This window comes from Anomaloglossus baeobatrachus, chromosome 8 (genome assembly GCF_048569485.1).
Source record: "Anomaloglossus baeobatrachus isolate aAnoBae1 chromosome 8, aAnoBae1.hap1, whole genome shotgun sequence".
NCBI lineage: Eukaryota > Metazoa > Chordata > Amphibia > Anura > Aromobatidae > Anomaloglossus > Anomaloglossus baeobatrachus.
The window spans coordinates 155600311-155623698 of NC_134360.1; the positions used below are offsets into that span (position 1 = coordinate 155600311).

Here is a 23388-nt window from a genome sequence, read left to right on the forward strand (position 1 = left end):
TAATGGAATCCCGTCACAACAACAAGGTTCCGGTTTACGTGGCTCGCTCTCACGGTCCTCAGGCCTTCGCCGCAGACGCTCTGGTTCAAGACTGGTCCCAGTTTCGTCTGTCCTACGTGTTTCCCCCTCTAGCGCTCTTGCCCAGAGTCCTGCGCAAGATCAGAATGGAGGGCCGTCGAGTCATCCTCATTGAACCGGACTGGCCCAGGCGAGCTTGGTATCCGGACCTGCTCCAACTGTCCGTGGAGATGCCGTGGCATCTTCCGGACCGTCCAGACCTGCTCTCGCAAGGTCCATTTTTTCGCCCGAATTCTGCGGCACTCAAATTGACAGCGTGGCTCTTGAGTCCTGGATTTTGACGGCTTCTGGTATTCCTCCGTGAAGTCATCTCCACTATGACTTGGGCCTGTAAGTCTTCCTCCGTCAAGATCTATCACAGGACTTGGAAAATTTTCCTGTCCTGGTGTCGCTCTTCCGGCCATTCTCCTTGGCCATTCTCGTTGCCGACCCTTCTGTCTTTTTTACAGTCCGGTCTGCAGCTAGGACTGTCCCTCAACTCTCTCAAGGGACAAGTCTCAGCTCTATCAGTGCTGTTCCAGCGGCGTCTCGCCCGGCTGGCTCAGGTCCGCACCTTCATGCAAGGTGCGTCTCACATCATTCCGCCTTATCGGCGGCCCTTGGATCCCTGGGACCTTAACTTGGTCCTCACGGTATTGCAGAAACCCCCTTTCGAGCCCCTTAGGGAGGTTTCTTTGTATCGTCTTTCTCAAAAGGTGGCCTTTCTAGTTGCCATAACTTCTCTCAGGAGAGTCTGATTTGGCTGCGCTCTCCTCGGAGTCACCTTTTTTGTTTTTTCACCAAGACAAGGTAGTTCTCCGTCCGACCCCGGACTTTCTTCCTAAGGTGGTCTCTCCCTTCCACCTTAACTAGGATATTTCCTTGCCTTCCTTCTGTCCGGCCCCTGTTCATCGCTTTGAGAAAGCGCTGCATACTCTAGATCTGGTGCGTGCTCTCCGGATCTATGTGTCTCGCACCGCTGCACTTAGGCGGTGCACCTCTCTTTTTGTGCTAACCACAGGGCGGCGCAAGGGTCTCTCTGCTTCTAAGCCGACCTTGGCCCGTTGGATTAGATCGACCATTTCGGACGCCTACCAGAGTACTCGGGTGCCTCCCCCGCCGGGTATCAAAGCACACTCGACCAGAGCTGTCGGTGCCTCTTGGGCTTTTAGGCACCAGGCTACGGCTCAACAAGTCTATCAGGCTGCCACTTGGACTAGCCTGCATACCTTTTCGAAGCACTACCAAGTGTATGCTCATGCTTCGGCAGATGCGAGCTTGGGCAGACACATCCTTCAGGCGGCTGTCGCCCACTTGTGAAATTAGGCTCCGCCTACTTCTTAGTTTTTTCTGTTTATTCCCACCCAGGGACAGCTTTGGAACGTCCCATGGTCTGGGTCTCCCAAAGGAACGATAAAGAAAAAGAGAATTTTGTTACTTACTGTAACTTCTTTTTCTTATAGTTCCGTATTGGGAGACCCAGCTCCCTCCCTGTTGCCAGTTGGCAATTTTCTTGTTCTGTGTGTTATCACCGGCTGTTGTCGTGGACAGAGTCTCCGGTTGTTCCGGTTCTTACTCGGTTCTACTTGTGGGTGGCTATTCTCCTTCAGCTTTTGCACTAAACTGGCTAGGACTGGCTACCAGGGGGTGTATAAGCTCAGGGGGAGGAGCTACACTTTTAATTGTAGTACTTTGTGTGTCCTCCGGAGGCAGAAGGTAAACACCCATGGTCTGGGTCTTCCAATACGGAACTATAAGAAAAAGAATTTACGGTAAGTAACAAAATTCTCTTTTTTAGTAAATTGCGCTTGTTTTATGTAAGAAGGTAATTACTGTAGAACATCAAAATTGCCGCCTACTTGTTACTGACAGGCAAGCTATCATAGCATGTTCATGGTAAAGGAGATGGAAATAACATACAACATATCACAGAAGTGAGTACATAAGTCACATTTTTGCAAACCTATTTGTGGGACAACACTGAAGACCCTTTTATAGAATGTAAAGTATTCAGTGTACAGCAGTGAACACTTCTCTAGACAAAACAAGTGTATTTTTCTAATTAGTGGTATTTTAGCATTTTATTTAACTTTTTTCAACTTTTTCATCTCTAAACTGTTTCAGCTAAGACGAGCAGTGGCAGGCCTTTTTCTATGAATTCTAATATGCTATCATTATTGTTTTTGTTTTTTTTTGTTTGTTTTTTTTTTTAACAGAGAAATCCCTAAACTTGTTAAAGAAATCTCTTCCAGTAAAAAACAAACAGAAGGAAATGGAAAGGTAATAAATATTGAGAATATCCAGTATTGTATTCCAGTGTTTTTTTTAATAAAAATATTAACTATTAGAGCTACAAATATTCTGCTGTTTTATATCTGTTGGAATCTTCTGCATTTTTTTTTTCCACCCCAATGTCATTTAATGTCTTAAATTGTCTTTTATACAGCTAAGCATCGGCAACTTATCCAGTTTAATGAAAAAAATGCCTCATATCCGAAAACAAATCAGCAAGGTAAGAAGCTATTTCTGTACATAAATATAGTATCTGCTTGATAAGGATCTTAGCTGCATGTTACTCTGGTGGTAGCTGCAGGAAGCTGAGACTGTACAGGTACATTATATAACCAAAAGGATGTGAATGTCATTCTATGCCTAAGTTCAGCCATAACCATTTCAAATAAAGCAATCACCCAGCTTGGTAATCTCCAGACATATATTGGTCGTAATATGGGTCTTACTATAGACCTTAAAGTGAGCCTGTCGCCACCAGATTTGGCGACTATAAGCTGGCCACCACCACTGAGCTCTTATATACAGATTCCAGAATACTGTATACAAGAGCCCAGGTTACTGTGTAGAATGTAAAAAACACTTTTATAATATTCCCCTAAGGGGCAGTCTGGTCCAATGGGGGTCTCTGCTCTCCGGTCCGGTGCCTCCTCTCTCCGGTCTGACGTCTCCTCTCTGCGGCGATCACCATCCTCCTTCTTCTGAAGCCTGGGTGCATGACGCATCCTACATCATGCTCACTAGCCGGCAACTGAGTAGTTTTGCTGCTCTATTTTTTTTTTTTTTACGTGGCCCAGGTTATGCCCACTTATCTACTTTTACTCTTTTTTTGCTCTCCCCTATCTTGGGTTGTTTAATTCACTCTTGCCATATCTTGGGATGTTATTTATCAATGTGCAATAACTAGAAAAAGACATGAATCACAGGTCCCAAAATCACACTTTGATCTAAAGCCGATAGGCAAAAATTAAATACCTGAACATGAGGTTCTTGGTTTAACATTCTGATCAGACTGTATGAAGCCCACTGCCACGCCACGGCGAACCTCTAAGTGGGTCCCTAATCTATGCCTTGAAGGTGCGACGCCGTGCGCTAACCACCGCCGCAGCGGCTATGTACCAACAAGGCAGGTGACCTGGTGCCTCACAGCACCATGCTGCAAGGCTGGATATTCAAAGAGAAGCGAGTCACAAATTTGTGTATCCTGACTGTGAGTCTGCTCTTAAGCAAGTCCCACGCAATGTAAAGAATCCAGTGTCTTCCCCTCCTGCAGCAGGAACCGCAGGGGAAATTGATTAGTTTTAATCCTGAAGAACATGTTGCTTGGCATAATGTATTACCTGATCCAGAGCAACCAGATGGTCAGACACATTTGTTGAGCCAATCAGATTTAGATGATCTGGCAAGAGTGCTGTCATTATCTAAAAAAAAAAAAAAAAAAGTTGGAACTGCTAGCCTCTAGACTTCAGGAATGGAATTTGCTACCACAAGCCACCATAACTTCACCCTTTCATCATTGACATACCAAGTTAGCTGATTACTATGCAATGGAAGGCAGAATCTGTTTCTGCACTGATGTAAATGATCTTATGGTGGAATTATATGGCACATATTTCCGATAAATGGAGGCAAATCATACTCTAGCAAAACGAGTTTGAAAGCTTCCCTGGTCCACAATGGTAAGAAAAAAAACATCTGTTTCATATGGCTCATGTGGTTGAATTGAAAAATTAATGCTTCTATGGAGTTAATTTTCAAAATGATCAAATCCTCCGAACATAAGTGGAAAATTTGTGCTGACCTGAAAGTGGTGGCAGGGTGACTTGGCCTATAGTAAGGGTACATAAAGCATGTGTTTCTTTGCCTATGGAACAGTCGTGATGACAGCAGTCATTACAAAAAGACACTGGCCTCTCTCACAGTTGAGCCCATAGTTGGTTGGTATAATGTACAACACAAATAACTGGTCTAGCCACTTCAAGTTTCTTCTACCACTGCATATTAAACTTGGCTTAAAGGGAACCTGTTAGGTGCAATATACACCCAGTTCCACGAGCAGTTCTGGGTGCATATTGCTAATCCCTGTCTAACCGACCCTGTATCTAGTAGCATACATAAAGGGATCTTTAGAAAAAGTATTCCTAAAGATCCTTTATGTTATGCTAATGAGGCTAGCGTGTGGGTATACTAACATACAAATGAATGCGCAGCGTCAGAGGATGGTCGTGCTCACCTCTCTAACCATCGCGTGTGATGCTGGACATCGTCTCAGTGCACATAATCCCAGACTTTCGGTCATGCTACATGAGTTTGATGCCAGGACGCGTACACCCGGCTTCATAGTGCTGCTCATGACCGAAAGTCCGGCATCATGCACACTGAGCCGAAATCCAAGAGTCGGCTGCGATGGCAGCAGAGAGTATTTCTAAAGATCTCTTTTATCTGTGCTACTATAGGCTGGATCTGCTAGGCAGGGATTAGCAATATGCACCCAGAACTGCTTGTGGCTGTGGGTGCATATTGCACCTGACAGGTTCCCTTTAATAAAAAAAAAAATAAAAAAATAAAAAAATTGAAGTTGCAATTGACCGTGATGGAAATTTGTTTACAGTATCTGAAGTAGAAAGTTTTCAGTGTGCTAAACAAGGCCAAAATAAAGGTTGGAATTTTTATTGGCTCTGAAAACAACAAACTAATGCATGCTGACTAGTGATGAGTAAAGTTGATCGAACGGCCAATAATCCGGGGCCGGCGGATCACTGACAGATATAAAAAATAATCCGATCCGCTCCGGAGTCCGGTGCCCATATAAGTCAATGGGGACCGGAATCCGGAGGGTTAAAACATTTGTGGAGGGGCTAGGAGCGAGCGCAGCATACTCACCGAGGCGCTGTCATGGCAGCACACTCCTTCCAGGTCACGCTGTTACCTTCCGGAGCCGACAATTCAATATTCATGGTTTTCCCCGCCCACCGGCTCGCATTGGTTGCAGCTAGACTCGCCCCCATCCTGAGTGGCAGCGTGTCAGCTAACTGCAACCAATCACAGGCACCAAGACGGCCGGTGGGCAGGGTAAGCAGTGCACTGTCGGTCACGGTGGTAAACACTCGTCAGCACAGCTATAGCGCGCGGCTGCAGCCCCAGCTGTCGCGCTGTATGTGTGCCCAGAGTCACACGTGCGAGGCTTTGCCGAATGCTGCCATGGCAGACTCGCGTGAGCCCCTCGCACGTCTGATTCCGGTGAAAGTAAAAATAAAAAACGATGTGCGGTCCCCCCCTAATCTTCACATCCAGCCATGATAATGCCGGCTGGGGGCTAGTGTATCCTCAGCCCACAGCCGTCCGGTATGGTCGCATCTGTTAAAAGCAACCATACCGGTGTGCGCTACTGGCTCTTCCCGCTGGCGTGATGCGGTGCCAGTCGGGGTAATAGCGGGGGTTAGCAGCGGTGCACGGCTGCTGCTAAATCCTAGGTTTGTGTGATAGCACAGGCGTCTATCAGATACCTGCATCACACAAACCTGTAAATGACAGTAAGTAAACACAGACACCGAGAGCAATCCTTTATTTGAAATAAAGTACAAACACTCCTCCTTCACCACTTTATTAAGCCGCAAAGAAACCCTGCATCTCTGACGTAATCCACAGGAGAAGTCCCACGCCGACACATCCAGCTCTGCTACATGTCAGAGCAAGTAGCTATAGAGCACGACTGCCCGCTCTGAGTGCAGCCCATTACTGAGCCGCGATAAGCGATGACCGCGGCAGAGACTGTCACAGGCTGGGGGCGCGTCAGCCAGGAACCAATCACAGCTGAGAGGACGGCCGGTGGGCGGGGAAAACACTGAAAGCTGTGTGATTGCGTGCACAGTACAGGAAGTGAAAGCGCGATCGGGAAGCAGAGTGCCGCCATGACACAGAGTCTGGTAAGTATGAAACGCTCATTTTATTTATTGGTTTTTTTTTTCATTTTTATTAACTGCCACTTCCGGATCGTGCAGCCGGAATCCCACACCTGGGTCCGGCCCGGGGATAGCCCTGAAACCGCACGGATCCGGACGTTTACAGCCCAGGTCCGCTCAGCACTAGTGATGAGTAATCGCTACCATGCTCTGTACGTGTAACTAGCAGTTGGATGCTCGGATGAGTGTGACTCGAATACCCGGGTATAATGGAAGTTAATATGGGAATCAAGTAATTTTCTGGGAAACCGCCCTCAAAAATGCTGGAATCCCCTATTGACTTCTATTATATTGAGGTACTCGAGTTGCACCAATCCGAGCATCCAAGTACTCAAAGAGAACAGTAGTGCCAAAAAACGAGGGATCACCAGACATGAAGTTTTGAAGTAAATAATTTACATCTTTATTGAAAAGGCTGTATAAAATGGAACAAACAACACCCAAGTTGTCAAAAGCAACCGTGAACAAGACAGATTAAAACCCTTTAAAAAACATCAAACATAAAATATCACACAGGTCTGAACAGACTACATCAAGCAACTCAGTAGTGTTAATAACTTGCAGCAATTTGCAAAGTAGATTCTGGGTAATAAATGTGCACTACATGCAACAATTCATAGATTCATAGAATACAACAAAAAACTTTGTGGAAAAAAAAAATGCAATGCATTGAGAACCTCCTGTTTTAATCAGCATAGAACAAATTAAGTACATAGCACCCAACAGGGAGTTAAATAGACAGGGTTAATGGTTCCCTAGTAAAACATATTTTCTTCATCGTTCCTTATGGGAGACCCAGACCATGGGTGTATAGCTTCTGCCTCCGGAGGACACACAAAGTACTACACTAAACAGTGTAGCTCCTCCCTCCGAGCATATACACCCCCTGGATAACCAAATCTAGCCAGTTCAATGCTTTGTGTTCAGGAGGCACACATCCACACATGCATTCTCATCTGATTTTTGATTTTAAAGAGTTTGAAGAAAAGCGGGTCCAAGCTGGACTCCCGGCATGTCCCTTCTCACCCCACTGTGTCGGCGGTGTTGTTAAGGTTGATTTCAAGGCTGGAGCCTTACATGCCGCGCTCCTTCACCATCCCTCGGGCTCTGGCTTGAAGTGGGAGCCAGCACGGTTCTCACTGCTTTGCAGGAGACCGGTTTCCATCCGCAGCCCTTTCAGGACCCTGCCGGACGGAGCACTCATCCCTCAGGGACCTGGCCCTGCGTCTCACAAGCTAAGTATTTGAGACGTTATTGCAGGGGGTCCTTTGCATCTTTATTGTTGGGGAGAGTGTGTCAGGTTACTTTGGTGACATTTCCGGCCGGTTCTCTGGTTTTCACCTGAGAACCGCGCCGAGGGTGCCTGCTCGCCGGCCGCATTGTAAAATTTAGGCCCCGGCTTCGCCTGCGGCCTATTTTCGTTTTCACTGCCCCTGCGTGTCAGTCATGCAGAGGGACAGTGCGGCACCGCCCACCGGCCGTTCAGCACAGGGGAGGACACTCCTCTCTGAGGAGATGTTTCCCTCCCCTGTATATCTCCTTGGCCCTCCGGTTCCCGCTCTTGGACTAGGCCCCGCCCCCCCTCCTCCCTCCGGCGCCATTTTATCAGCGTTCTCACACTGATCGGCGCTGGCTGCTGCATCTCTACACCTGTCTGGGGGTCCGAGCTGTGGGATCCGGAGGGCACACAAAACGGTCTGGTAAGCCACAACCTCTGGTTGTGGACTTTCTTATACACTCTCTGGGGGTCATTCTGAAGGAGTGTGTTCTTTACTGCAGAGCCTCCACCTCAGCAGCATGTCTCACACTAGGAGCAAGGCTGCAAGGCTGTACTCAATATGCACTGCATGTAAGCTCGTACTGCCTGAACCGAGCACATATCCACATTGATGCCTGCTCTAACATGGTGGTGCCTCAGCCTGGAGTCTCCCCAGTGGTCCCTCCGGCCCCGGTGGCTGAACCCCCGGCTTGGGTAGAATCGTTTTCTAAGGCTATCTCCCAGTCCTTTGCCGACTCCATGGGAGAGTTGTCCCGGACTCTGCTGAGCATGCATCAGCCCCCTTCTCAGGGTGCCTCTGCTGCTTCGGCTCGCTCTGCAGAGCTCACAGAGGATTCTTCATCTGCTCCCAGACCCCGTCCTCCTAAAAGGAGACGCAGGGTCCCCTCTCCTTCCTCGTCCCACGGCTCCGATTCACGAGCCGACTCGCAGGACGAGGAGGATGTCTTTACTGGGGGCTCGGACGCCACCTCCATGTGCCCCATTGATCTGACCGAGGGTGATGCGGATGTTAGTGATTTGATTGCGTCCATTAATTCTGTACTGGACCTCAATCCGCCAGTATCAGAGGAGCAACCCTCTCTGGCAGAAAAGCACCAGTTTACCTTGCCTAAGAGAACAAGGAGTGTGTTCTTTAACCACTCCAGTTTTCAAGCCACTGTGTCCAAGCCCAGAGCCTGTCCTGACAAACGCTTCCCAAAGCGTGGTTCTGATGACCGTTTTCCTTTTCCACCAGAGGTGGTCAAGGAGTGGGCTCACTCACCAAAGGTAGATCCTCCGGTGTCTAGACTCTCAGCCCGGACAGTTGTATCTGTGGCTGATGGCACCTTACTTAAGGATCCCACTGACCGCCAGGTTGACCTCCTGGCCAAGTCTGTCTATGAGGCGGCAGGGGCCTCGTTTTCCCCATCCTTTGCAGCAGTGTGGGCTCTCAAAGCCATCTCTGCTTCCCTAAAGGAGATGCATTCCCTCACTAGGGACTCTATGCCTGTATTGGTTGCCTTAACTTCCCAGGCTTCAGCCTTTTCAGCCTACGCCATGTCTGCCATGCTGGAGGCTTCTCACCGCACTGCGGTGGCCTCCGCTAATTCCCTCGCTATCCGCAGGATTTTGTGGCTTCGAGAGTGGAAGGCAGATGCTTCTTCAAAGAAGTACCTTGCTGGGCTCCCATTTGCCGGGTCCAGGCTGTTCGGTGAACAACTGGATGAAATTATTAAGGAGGCTACTGGCGGGAAGAGTACTTCCTTGCCACAGACTAAACCCAGGAAACCTGTCCAGGGCAGGAACCAGTCGAGGTTTCGTTCCTTTCGTTCCTCTAACTGGGCGGCCTCTAAGCCCTCGGCCTCGTCCACTAACTCAGCCAAGGACCAGAAGCCCACCTGGCGCAAGAAGCCGCGTCCACAAAGGTCCGCAGGAGCTTCCGCCACCAAGGCAGCCTCCTCTTGACTATCTGGCCGAGCCAGCAACGTCCTTGGTCGGTGGCAGGCTCTCCCACTTTGGCGACGTGTGGTTTCAACACGTCTCCGATCAGTGGGTGCGGGATATCATCTCCCACGGCTACAGGATAGAGTTCTCTTCCAGCCCGCCAAACAGATTTTTTCTGTCAACTCCCCCCTGCTCCAAGGCCGTCGCCTTCTCTCAGGCCGTGGCATCCTTACAGGCCAACGGAGTAATTGTACCGGTTCCCGCCAGGGAACGGTTCAGAGGTTTTTACTCAAATCTCTTCCTAGTCCCCAAAAAGGACGGTTCCTTCCGGCCCATCCTGGATCTCAAGCTTCTCAACAAGCATGTTCAGGTGCGGCATTTTCGCATGGAGTCTCTGCGATCAGTCATTGCCTCCATGACCCAAGGAGATTTCCTGGCATCCATCGACATCAGAGATGCCTATCTGCATGTGCCAATTGCAGTTTCACACCAGCGTTGGCTACGTTTTGCAATCGGAGAGGAACATTTCCAATTCGTGGCTCTCCCCTTCGGGTTAGCCACGGCCCCTCGAGTATTTACCAAGGTCATGGCAGCAGTGGTTGCGGTTCTGCACCTCCAGGGGTTGGCATTGATTCCTTACCTGGACGACCTTCTTGTCAAGGCTTCATCCAGTGCAGACTGTCAGCGGAGTGTCTCGCTCACTCTCGCCTCGCCACTCTTGTTCAATTCGGGTGGCTTGTCAATCTGCCCAAGTCCACTCTGACCCCGACCCGAAAACTTTTCCCTTTGCCCAGTTCCATCTGCGTCCTCTGCAGCTGGACATTCTCCGCTGTTGGGACAAGCGGACTTCTTCCTTGCACAGGTTGGTGGCTCTGTCGCCACAGACCAGGAGCTCTCTTCAGTGGTGGCTTCGGCCCCTCTCTCTGTCTCAGGGACGCTCCTTCCTGATCCCGTCCTGGGTGATTCTCACCACGGATGCCAGTCTATCCGGCTGGGGAGCAGTATTTCTCCACCACCGAGCACAGGGCACTTGGACTCCGTCCGAATCAGCCCTCTCGATCAATGTGCTGGAGATCAGAGCTGTGCTTCTAGCTCTCGTAGCCTTTCACCACCTGTTGGCGGGCAAGCACATTCGAGTCCAGTCGGACAACGCGACAGCAGTTGCCTACATCAATCACCAGGGCGGGACTCGCAGCCGCCTGGCAATGTTGGAGGTTCAACGCATCCTTCAGTGGACGGAGGACTCCAAGTCCACCATATCCGCAGTCCACATCCCAGGCGTAGAAAACTGGGAGGCAGATTATCTCAGCCGTCAAACCGTGGACAGCGGCGAGTGGGCTCTGCATCCGGCAGTGTTCCGGTCGATCTGCCGCAAGTGGGGCACTCTGGAAGTGGATCTAATGGCATCCCGTCACAACAACAAGGTCCCGGTTTACGTGGCTCGCTCCCACGATCCTCAGGCCTTTGCAGCGGACGCGCTGGTTGAGGATTGGTCCCAGTTCCGTCTGTCTTACGTGTTTCCCCCTCTAGCTCTCTTGCCCAGAGTCCTGCGCAAGATCAGAATGGAGGGCCGTCGGGTCATACTCATTGCTCCAGACTGGCCCAGGCGAGCTTGGTACCCAGACCTGCTCCGTCTGTCCGTAGAGGTGCCGTGGCATCTCCCGGACCGCCCAGATCTTCTCTCACAAGGTCCGTTTTTCCGCCAGAATTCTGCAGCTCTCAGATTGACGGCGTGGCTCTTGAGTCCTGGATCCTGACGGCTTCCGGCATTCCTCCCGAAGTCATCTCCACTATGACTCAGGCTCGGAAGTCTTCCTCGGCCAAGATTTACCACAGGACTTGGAGAATTTTCCTGTCCTGGTGTCGTTCTTCCGGGCATGCCCCTTGGCCTTTCTCCTTGCCAACCATCCTGTCCTTTCTACAGTCCGGTCTGCAGCTAGGACTATCCCTCAATTCCCTTAAGGGTCAGGTCTCGGCTCTGTCAGTGTTGTTCCAGCGGCGTATCGCCCGACTGGCCCAGGTGCGCACCTTCATGCAGGGCGCATCTCACATCATTCCACCTAACCGGCGGCCTTTGGATCCCTGGGACCTTAATCTGGTCCTCACGGCCTTACAGAAACCCCCCTTTGAGCCTCTTAGGGAGGTTTCTTTGTTTCGACTTTCACAGAAAGTCGTTTTTCTGGTGGCCATAACTTCTCTCAGGAGAGTCTCTGATTTGGCTGCACTCTCTTCGGAGTCACCTTTTTTGGTTTTTCATCAAGACAAGGTGGTTCTCCGTCCGACTCCGGACTTTCTCCCTAAGGTGGTGTCTCCTTTCCACCTTAACCAGGACATTTCATTGCCTTCCTTTTGTCCGGCTCCTGTGCATCGCTTTGAGAAAGCGTTGCATACTTTAGATCTGGTGCGGGCGCTCCGGATCTATGTGTCACGCACCGCTGTCCTTAGGCGGTGCACCTCTCTTTTTGTGCTGACCACAGGTCAGCGCAAGGGTCTCTCGGCTTCTAAACCGACCCTAGCCCGTTGGATTAGGTCGGCCATATCCGATGCCTACCAGTGCACTCAGGTGCCTCCCCCGCCGGGGATCAAGGCGCACTCGACCAGGGCTGTCGGTGCCTCTTGGGCTTTCAGGCACCAGGCTACGGCTCAGCAGGTCTGTCAGGCTGCCACTTGGTCTAGTCTGCACACCTTTTCGAAGCACTACCAAGTGCATGCTCATGCTTCGGCAGATGCGAGCTTGGGCAGACGCATCCTTCAGGCGGCTGTCGCCCATTTGTGAAGTTAGGTTTTGCCTACTTCTCAGTTTTCTGTTTATTTCCCACCCATGGACTGCTTTGAGACGTCCCATGGTCTGGGTCTCCCATAAGGAACGATGAAGAAAAAGAGAATTTTGCACCCTCCCTGTTGCCTGTTGGCAGTTTTCTTGTTCCGTGTGTTTTCACCGGCTGTTGTTGTAGACTCTATCTCTACTTGTGGGTGGATGTCCTCCTTCAGCTTTTGCACTAAACTGGCTAGATTTGGTTATCCATGGGGTGTATATGCTCAGTACTTTGTGTGTCCTCCGGAGGCAGAAGCTATACACCCATGGTCTGGGTCTCCCATGTCGGAACTATAAGAAAAAGAATTTACGGTAAGTAAACAAAATTCTCTTTATTAGTATATTTTTAGTGCCAGGGGTGATCCCAGAGTTGGTGCCCTCCTATATTTTAACTTGTAAGCATCCAACTACGGTACTTGTTACACGTACTGAGCAAGGCAGTGCTCCCTCCTCACTAATGATGACACATTCAGAAAAAAACTCAACCCTCTGGAACTCACAGATTTTGATGTATTTGTGCTAATAGTGCAGAACTTTCCACTATATTTTCATATACTGTTTAGTACAAAAATTTTGATCTAGATCAGGCAATTATTGGAGTAAATCATTATTCAGTGCTTTCCAAGTGCTTAATTTATTTTGGCAAATGCATGTATACATAACAATTTCCTGACGTGTTACAGTAATTTTGGCTTTGGATTTGGAATATTCCGACTCTATTTTTTATTTGCTGTGATCCTCTATAATGAATCAGTTTTATTAGCAAAGGGGAAAAGTAAAGGTGGTGTCACACATAGCGACGACGACAACTACGTCGCTGCTAAGTCACCATTTTCTGTGACGTAGCAGCGACATCCTGTCGCTGTCGCTGTGTGTGACATCTAGCAACGACCTGGCCCCTGCTGGGAGGTCGCCGGTTGTTGCTGAATGTCCTGCTTCATTTTTTGGACGTTGCTCTCCCGCTGTGAAGCACACATCGCTGTGTGTGACAGCGAGAGAGCGACGAACTGAAGCGAGCAGGGAGCCAGCTTCTGGCAGCCTGCGGTAAGCTGTAACCACGGTAAACATCGGGTAACCAAGAAGCCTTTTCCTTGGTTACCCGATATTTACCTAAGTTACTAGCACCGCCGCTCTCGCGCTGCCAGTGCCGGCTCCCTGCTCCCTGCATACGTAGCTGGAGTACACATCGGGTAATTAACCCGATGTGTACTGGGGCTAGGAGTGCAGGGAACAGGGAGCCGGCACTGGCAGCGTGAGAGTGGCGGACGCTAGTAACTAAGGTAAATATCGGGTAACCAAGGAAAGGGCTTTCCTTGGTTACCCGATATTTACCTTAGTTACGCTTCCACGCGTCGCTGCTGGCTGGGAGCTGGTCGCTGGTGAGATCTGCCTGTTTGACAGCTCACCAGCGACCATGTAACGACGCACCAGCGATCCTGATAAGGTCAGATCGCTGGTCGTGATTGCTGCTGCGTCACTATGTGTGACACCACCTTAAGGGTAAGTTCACACAGTGCGTTTTTCGCGGCGTTTTTGCGCAGTTTTCGGGTGCGTTTTTGCTCAGAAAACTGCATGACTTTGCTGTTTTCATTTTTGCTGTCTGCACACAGCGTTTTTTTTCAGCTGCGTTTTTGTGGTGCCACAAAAACGCAGCATGTCAATTATTCCCGCGTTTTTTCACTGCGCTTTTCATCCATTGAGTTCAATGGGATGTTGAAAGACGCAATGAGAAACGCAAATAGCTGCGTTTTGGTGCGTTTCTAAGACCAAAAACGCAGCTATAAACGCAGGAGGTGGGTAGTAAAGTGACATGTACAGGAAGAGGATTCCTTCTGTCAGTTAACACAGAAGCGTGAATCCTCCCGGTACCGTCACCGATGCGTCCACCTTCCGTCCTGTGCATGTATTCTGCCGTGCGGCGCCATGTACAGGCAGGAGGTGGAAGCGGCTGCGAAAACAAAAGTTAACAGTAGAAAAAAAAAAAAAAAGTTATACTCACCTGTCTGCAGACTCCCGGTGCCATGCCCGCTCCCATCTCCTTTCACGGTATCGCCGCTCCGGCTGTGTGCAGACGGCCGGGAATCCTCCGATGGATGCAGGACCTGGCGATGGATCACCTGATGCAGTCACCTGACGCATCAGGTGATCGTAAGTATCGCGGTGACGCGGGCGCCCGGCCGGTATCAGCGGATGCGTCAGGAGACTTCATCCCTGATTACCGGCAGCTGCTGCAGCGATCGGACGGGATCAGACTCCCGCCCCATCGCTCCAGGAGCTGCCGGTAATCAGCACATAAGTGAGTATTATTTTTTTTTATTTTTTTTTTTTTTTTTTTTTGCACCGATGCATCTGCTGATTGTATAAAAGCCGTTTATACAATCAGCTGATGTGTGATGGGATTCAGGCACTTGATCCTGACACATCATCTGATCGCTTTGCCTTCCAGCAAACCGATCAGATGATATTGGATCCGGATTGGACGGCACGGGACCCTGACCCAGGATTACTGCGGAGGGGGGGTTCTTTATTTCAATAAAGATGGAGTCACTAATTGTGTTGTGTTTTATTTCTAATAAAAATATTTTTCTTTGTCGCTCCATTGGGAGACCCAGACAATTGGGTGTATAGCTTCTGCCTCCGGAGGCCACACAAAGTATTACACTTTAAAAAGTGTAACCCCTCCCCTCTGCCTATACACCCTCCCGTGCATCACGGGCTCCTCAGTTTTATGCTTTGTGTAGAAGGAGGCACACATCCACGCATGCTCCCATTTTAGTCAGCAGCAGCTGCTGATTTTATCGGTTGGAAGAAAAGAGGGCCCCCACAGGGCCCCCGGCATGCTCCCTTCTCACCCCACTGAGTCGGCGGTGCTGTTAAGGTTGAGGTACCCATTGCGGGTACAGAGGCTGGAGCCACATGCCGTTTTCCTTCACCATCCCATAGAGGCTCTGGGTGAAGTGGGATCCTAACCGGTCATCCATTCACTGGGACCGGGCCTGGGACCGGGCTCCCTCCGCAGCCCCTGTGGGAATCTGCCGGACCGGAGACTTGGTATCATCAGGGACAGGGCCCTGCATCCAAAGGTACTCTGGGTCCCCATGGGGACGGTGCATGGAGCGCTTGTGTCACAGACGCCGCAGCTGCGGCTGGTTTTTGTGACGACCGGGACTTCCGCGCCGACCGCACCTGTTTTTCGGCCGCGGTATTAAATTTAGTCCCCGGCTTCATTGCGGCCTAGTACCAGAACTCCCGCCCCTGGGCCTGCCAGTCAGGGGTAAGGGCGGGACGGTCGACCTGACGTCGGCAGTGAGGGCTGGAGCATACTTTTAGGTTTCCTCCCCCCCCTCACTGATCACTGTGGGGCACCAGATTCCCGCACTTTATTAGTCGCCGCCCACAGCTCCCTCCTCCCCTGAGAGCTCCGGCAGCCATTTTTTACACATTCTGCCGGTGGAGGATTTCAGGAACGAGTTCTGAAGGACGGATCACAGCTCTGGGAGACCTAGGCAGGGAATCTGGTGGACACACACCGCTTTGAGCGGTCGGTAAGCCACACCGGTCACCCGGTGCTGGTTCCCCTAGGGTGCCGGAGTATATATATATATATTTGTATATATTTTCTCTGCTCGGCCGGGTTGTTTTGCTTTTGGCTATATACCCTCAGTGATCACTCTCCTGGGAGACAACAACAGAGGCGGACGTCGCAGCTCAGGACTCTGACCCTGACGTTGCTCTCAATCTTGATACACCTGAAGGGGACGCCATAGTAAATGACCTTATTGCGTCCATCAACCAGGTGCTAGATCTTTCTCCCCCAACTCCACCTATAGAGGAGTCGGCTTCACAGCAGGAGAAACACCAGTTTAGGTTTCCCAAACGTACACGGAGTGCGTTTTTCGATCACTCTAACTTCAGAGATGCTGTCCAGAAACACAGAGCATTTCCGGACAAGCGCTTTACTAAGCGCCTTAATGACACACGTTACCCCTTCCCCTCTGACGTAGTTAAGGGTTGGGCTCAATGTCCCAAGGTGGATCCTCCAGTCTCTAGACTGGCGGCTAGATCTGTAGTATCAGTTGCAGATGGCTCATCGCTCAAGGATGCCACTGACAGGCAGATAGAAATCCATCTATGAAGCCACAGGTGCGTCGTTTGCCCCGGCCTTTGCAGCCGTGTGGGCACTCCAAGCTATCTCAGCTTGTCTGTCTGAGATTAATGCGGTCACACGTACCTCTGCTCCGCAAGTTGCGTCTTTGACGTCTCAGGCGTCGGCTTTTTCGTCCTACGCCATGAACGCCGTCCTGGACTCTGCTAGCCGTACAGCGGTGGCATCCGCTAACTCTGTGGCAGTCCGCAGGGCCATGTGGCTACGCGAATGGAAGGCAGACTCTGCTTCCAAGAAATTCTTAACCGGTTTGCCGTTTTCTGGCGACCGATTGTTTGGCGAACGATTGGATGAAATTATTAAGGAATCCAAGGGAAAGGACTCGTCCTTACCCCAGTCCAAACCAAAGAGACCTCAGCAACGGAAAATACAATCGAGGTTTCGGTCCTTTCGGCCCTCAGCCAAGTCCCAATCCTCCTCGTCCAACAGGCCACAGAAGGGCCAGAGGAACTCTTATGCGTGGCGGTCTAAGTCACGCCCCCAAAAGACCGCCGGAGGCACTGCCTCCAAGGCAGCCTCCTCATGACTCCCGGCATCCTCGAACCGCATCCTCGGTTGGTGGCAGGCTCTCCCGCTTTTGCGACGCCTGGTGGCCACATGTCCAAGACCGATGGGTGAGAGACATTCTGTCTCACGGTTACAGGATAGAGTTCAGCTCTCGTCCTCCGACTCGTTTCTTCAGAACATCTCCGCCCCCAGCTCGGGCCGGCGCATTTTTTCAGGCTGTGAGCGTCCTGAAGTCAGAAGGAGTGGTGATTCCCGTTCCCCCTCAGGAACATGATCACGGCTTCTACTCCAACTTGTTCGTGGTGCCAAAGAAGGACGGATCATTCCGTCCCGTTCTGGACCGCAAACTGCTCAACAGGCATGTGAGCACCAGAAGGTTTCAGATGGAATCTCTCCGCTCTGTCATCGCTTCGATGTCACAAGGAGACTTCCTAGCATCAATCGACATCAGGGATGCTTATCTCCATGTGCCGATCGCACCCGAGCATCAACGCTTCCTGCGTTTCGCCATCGGGGACGAACACCTTCAGTTCGTGGCATTGCCTTTCGGCCTGGCGACAGCCCCACGGGTCTTCACCAAGGTCATGGCATCTGTTGTGGCGGTCCTCTCAGGGCCACTCGGTGATCCCTTACTTAGACGATCTCCTAGTCAGGGCACCCTCCCGGGAGGCGTGTCAACACAGCCTGACCGTCGCTCTGGAGACTCTCCAGCGGTTCGGGTGGATCATCAACTTTCCAAAGTCCAAGTTGACACCGACCCAATCACTGACTTACCTAGGGATGGAGTTTCATACTCTCTCAGCGATAGTCAAGCTACCATTGGACAAACACCTTTCGCTGCAGACAGGGGTGCAATCTCTTCTTCGGGCCCAGTCACACCCCTTGAGGCGCCTCATGCACTTCCTGGGGAAGATGGTAGCAGCAATGGAGGCAGTTCCCTTCGCGCAGTTTCATCTGCGCCCACTCCAATGGGACATTCTCCGCAAATGGGACAGGAGGTCGACGTCCCTCGACAGGAACGTCTCTCTTTCCCTTGCAGCCAAAACCTCTCTTCAGTGGTGGCTTCTTCCCACTTCTCTATCGAAGGGAAAATCCTTCCTGCCCCCATCCTGGGCTGTGGTCACGACGGACGCGAGTCTGTCAGGGTGGGGAGCGGTGTTTCTCCACCACAGGGCTCAGGGAACCTGGACTCCGATAGAGTCCTCCCTGCAGATCAATGTTCTGGAGATAAGGGCAGTGTATCTAGCCCTAAAGGCGTTCCATCGGTGGCTGGAGGGCAGGCAGATCCGCATACAGTCGGACAACGCCACGGCGGTCGCGTACATCAACCACCAGGGCGGCACGCGCAGCCGTCAAGCCTTCCAGGAAGTCCGGCGGATTCTGCTGTGGGCGGAGGCCACAGTCTCCACCATCTCCGCAGTTCACATCCCGGGCGTAGAAAACTGGGAAGCAGACTTTCTCAGTCGTCAGGGCATGGATGCGGGGGAATGGTCTCTTCACCCAGACGTGTTTCGAGAGATCTGTCGACGCTGGGGAACGCCGGACGTCGATCTCATGGCGTCACGGCACAACAACAAGGTACCGGCCTTCATGGCACGGTCTCAAGATCACAGAGCTCTGGCGGCGGACGCGCTAGTTCAGGATTGGTCGCAGTTTCGACTGCCTTATGTGTTTCCTCCTCTGGCGATGTTGCCCAGAGTGTTACGCAAGATCAGATCCGACTGTCGTCGCGCCATTCTCGTCGCTCCAGATTGGCCGAGGCGGTCGTGGTACCCGGATCTGTGGCATCTCACGGTGGGTCAGCCGTGGTCGCTTCCAGACCGCCCAGACCTGCTGTCACAAGGGCCGTTTTTCCATCTGAATTCTGCGGCCCTCAACCTGACTGTGTGGCCATTGAGTCCTGGCTCCTAGCGTCGTCTGGTTTATCGCAGGATGTCATTGCCACTATGAGACAGGCCAGGAAACCAACGTCCGCCAAGATCTATTACAGGTCGTGGCGGATCTTCTTGTCCTGGTGCTCTGATAAGGGTTTTGCTCCCTGGCCTTTTGCCTTACCCATTTTTCTTTCATTCCTTCAATCCGGAATGCACAAGGGTTTGTCACTGGGCTCTCTCAAGGGACAAGTATCGGTGCTCTCAGTATTTTTTCAAAAGCGCCTGGCAAGGCTTCCGCAGGTCCGCACGTTCCTGCAGGGAGTTTGCCACATAGTTCCACCCTACAAGCGTCCGCTGGAACCCTGGGACCTTAACAGGGTGCTGACTGCTCTCCAGAAGCCACCTTTCGAGCCGCTGAAGGATGTCTCTTTATCACGTCTTTCGCAGAAGGTGGCATTTCTAGTGGCAGTTACCTCACTCCGAAGAGTGTCGGAGCTTGCAGCGCTGTCATGCAAAGCCCCCTTCCTGGTTTTTCACCAGGATAAGGTGGTTCTGCGTCCTGTACCGGAGTTTCTCCCTAAGGTGGTATCTCCTTTTCATCTCAATCAGGATATCTCCTTACCTTCATTTTGCCCTCATCCAGTTCACCAATGTGAAAAGGATTTGCATTCATTAGATCTGGTGAGAGCACTCCGGCTCTACGTGTCTCGCACGGCGCCCCTGCGCCGTTCAGATGCGCTCTTTGTCCTTGTCGCTGGCCAGCGTAAGGGCTCGCAGGCCTCCAAGTCAACCCTGGCTCGGTGGATCAAGGAACCGATTCTTGAAGCCTACCGTTCTTCGGGGCTTCCGCTTCCTTCGGGGCTGAAAGCCCATTCTACCAGAGCCGTGGGTGCGTCCTGGGCATTGCGACACCGGGCTACGGCTCAGCAGGTGTGTCAGGCAGCTACCTGGTCTAGTCTGCACACTTTCACAAAGCACTATCAAGTGCATGCCTATGCTTCGGCAGATGCCAGTCTAGGTAGGCGAGTCCTTCAGGCGGCGGTTGCCCACCTGTAGGAAGCGGCCGTTTTCGGCTCTCTTTTATTGAGGTATTCTTTTACCCACCCAGGGACTGCTTTTGGACGTCCCAATTGTCTGGGTCTCCCAATGGAGCGACAAAGAAGAAGGGAATTTTGTTTACTTACCGTAAATTCCTTTTCTTCTAGCTCCTATTGGGAGACCCAGCACCCGCCCCTGTTCCCTTCGGGCTGTTGTTCTTTTTGTGTACACATGTTGTTCATGAAGAATTGTTCTTTTGGTTCATGGTTTCCGTTCTCCGAACATCCTTCGGATTGAATTTACCTTAGACCAATTTATAAGTTCCTCCTTCCTGCTTTTGCACCAAAACTGAGGAGCCCGTGATGCACGGGAGGGTGTATAGGCAGAGGGGAGGGGTTACACTTTTTAAAGTGTAATACTTTGTGTGGCCTCCGGAGGCAGAAGCTATACACCCAATTGTCTGGGTCTCCCAATAGGAGCTAGAAGAAAAGGAATTTACGGTAAGTAAACAAAATTCCCTTCTTCTGTGTGTTGTGTTTTTTGTTTTTATCTTTACTAGAAATTCATGGTGGCCATGTCTAATATTGGCGTGACACCATGAATTTCGGGCTTAGGGCCAGCTATACAGCTAGCCCTAACCCCATTATTACCCAGCAAGCCACCCGGCATCAGGGCAGCTGGAAGAGTTGGATACAGCGCCAGAAGATGGCGCTTCTATGAAAGCGCCATTTTCTGGGGTGGCTGCGGGACTGCAATTCACAGCGGGGGTGCCCAGAAAGCATGGGCACCCTGCACTGTGGATTCTAATCCCCAGCTGCCTAGTTGTACCCGGCTGGACTCAAAAATTGGGCGAAGCTCACGTCATTTTTTTTTTTTTTTTTAAATTATTTCATGAAATTCATGAAATAATTTAAAAAATAAAAGGGCTTCCCTATATTTTTGGTTCCCAGCCGGGTACAAATAGGCAGCTGGGGGTTGGGGGCAGCCCGTACCTGCCTGCTGTACCCGGCTAGCATACAAAAATATGGCGAAGCCCACGTCATTTTTTTTGTTTGGGGGGGGGCAAAGAAATCCTGCATACAGTCCTGGAAGGAGGATGCTGAGCCTTGTAGTTCGACAGCTGCTGTCTGCTCTCCTGCATACACTATTGGATGGAGGATGCTGAGCCTTGTAGGTCTGGTCCCCCTGACTCTCCCTCAAGCATACAGTCCTGGATGGAGCATGCTGAGCCTTGTAGTGCTGCAGCTGCTGTCTGCTCTCCTGCATACACTATTGGATGGAGTATGCTGAGCCTTGTAGTTCTGCAGCTGTCTGCTCTTTTGCATACACTAGTGGAGAATGAAGAACACATTGAAGAAGAAAATGACATCAGACCTTTTTTTTTTTTGTTCACTGATAAAAAACGCATAAAGACGCAGTGAGCAAAAACGCAGCAAAACGCAGCAAAAAAACGCACCAAATCGCGTCAAAACGCGTGCGTTTTTTGCCGCGTTTTTTTGACGCGGGTGCGTTTTTGTGCAGTTCTTGCCGCAAAAAACGCACAAAAATGCAGCGTCAAAAAAACGCAGTGTGTGAACCTAGCCTAAGGTTGCAGGAATGTAGCCCTAGATATTCATGGGCTCTTATCTTGCGACCCCCCCCCCCCACTGATTTATTATTTTTATCTGTGGGCAGTGCATGCAGGAAGATTTCAGTCAGTGATGTGGGATTATACAGAGCCTTTGATACAGAGGATACCTTTAGCTATAATGGGGTATTTGATTCTGATATAACCTCTTTTTAGAACTTTCAGAAAATAAGATATTATGAAAAGGAGCGACGTATCAACGTTTTTTGACGTTTTTGCGATCATTGATCGTCGCTCTTTGGTGTCACACGCTGCGATGTCGCAAACGACGCCGGATGTGCATCACTAACGACGTGAGCCCGACAATATATCGTTAGCGATGTCACAGTGTGTAAAGCACCCTTAAAGGGTGCTTTACACGAGACGAGCTATCGTGCGATGCATCGTCTGGGTCACGGTTTTTGTGACGCACATCCGGCATCGTTCACGACGTCGTCTCATGTAACACTGCATCGCTCAGAGGTATCGCTCACAAATCGTTAGTAGTGTACTCGTCGCTCAGTTTCAAAATATTGTTTATTTAAAATGGCGCCGGTTGTTCATCGTACCCGGGGCAGCACACATCAGTCCGTGTGACACCCCGGGAATGATGAACTCAGCGTACCTGCGTCCCGTGGCACCTGCCGGCTATGTGGAAGGAAGGAGGTGGGCGGGATGTTTACGTCCCGCTTATCTCTGACCCTCCGCTTCTATTGGCCGGCGGCTGTGTGACGTCGCTGTGACATCGAACGTTCCTCCCCCTTCAGGAAGTGGACGTTCATCGCCTACAGCGAGGTTGTCTGGAAGGTAAGTGCGTGTGACGGGGGTTAAACGAGTTTGTGCGCCACGGGCAACAATTTGCCCGTGATGCAAAAACGACCGGGGCCGGTACGATCGCTTGTGCTATCGCACGATAGATCGACTAAAGCAGGCATTAGTCTAAGTTTGCGCTGTGTATTCAATGGGACAGGTTTATCAATACTGTTCAAGTGTTTTAGGAAACAGTCCTGTAGTGAAGCATTCTCACGTATATTACTGCTGGTTTCATAATTAGTAATTGTTATTAATCACTTAAACTGCTCCTTTTTTTTTTCTTTCTTCAGCAAGCATTACATCTTAGTCTTGCTGAGGATTGTATGCAGAAGTTCAGAGGAAACTTGGAAAAACTTTGCAAAGTTGAACAAGTAAGGAATACTTTAGTGTATGTGATGCTAACCAAATCACATGTGCATCTTGTCTAACAACATCATACACTGGACTGTACATTTTAGTATGTTAATGAGAGGAATGTTTGTACAATATCATGAAAAATCTACTGCCCTACGAAAAAGTGCTCATTGCGAAACGATCGTTGGGAGGACCCCCTTCCCAGACACTGCGACCCTATACCACCACAGGTAACCATGGGGAATTTTTAATGGTATTAGATTGCACTTTTATGCACACTGTGGATCTTTGTTGTCATCTCCTATTCCCTGGCTCTGTGTCCATTCATTTCCCTATTTGCTGTGTTTGCACATGTGTTTTGGCATTTGGACTAGACATGCAAATATAATGAAGTTACATAACCTGACCTTACAGTATCTACCCCTTGCATGTCCTCTCCATTTTCTACTACACACCTGCCATTTCCCTTGGCTATCTATTTAATATAATAACTGTGCAATTTATAGCACCATTTACCTTTTCTAGCCCTGGATGTATTCTTACCACAGCTGATGGCATCTGTATTGTGATTATCTCCTCAATCCTATTCCCCAGTTGCCCTTATCTACCTTTATGAGTGGTCGTGCTGTCTGGGAGGGGGGGGCCCCTTTACAACTCCCCCCTTTTTTCATGAATCTGTGCAGTTTACTATGCAATTTTGCTTCAA

General features: G+C 50.5%; 1 protein-coding gene across 1 annotated transcript in view; it reads left to right on the plus strand.

Moving 5' to 3' along the window:
* The window catches only part of STXBP3 (syntaxin binding protein 3), a 164312-nt gene that overhangs the window by 84388 nt on the left and 56536 nt on the right, over positions 1 to 23388 (plus strand). The window contains exons 11-13 of the mRNA XM_075320950.1: positions 2274 to 2337; positions 2504 to 2569; positions 22619 to 22699. Coding sequence (XP_075177065.1) covers positions 2274 to 2337; positions 2504 to 2569; positions 22619 to 22699 — 211 coding nt within the window. The remainder of the gene's footprint in view (positions 1 to 2273; positions 2338 to 2503; positions 2570 to 22618; positions 22700 to 23388) is intronic.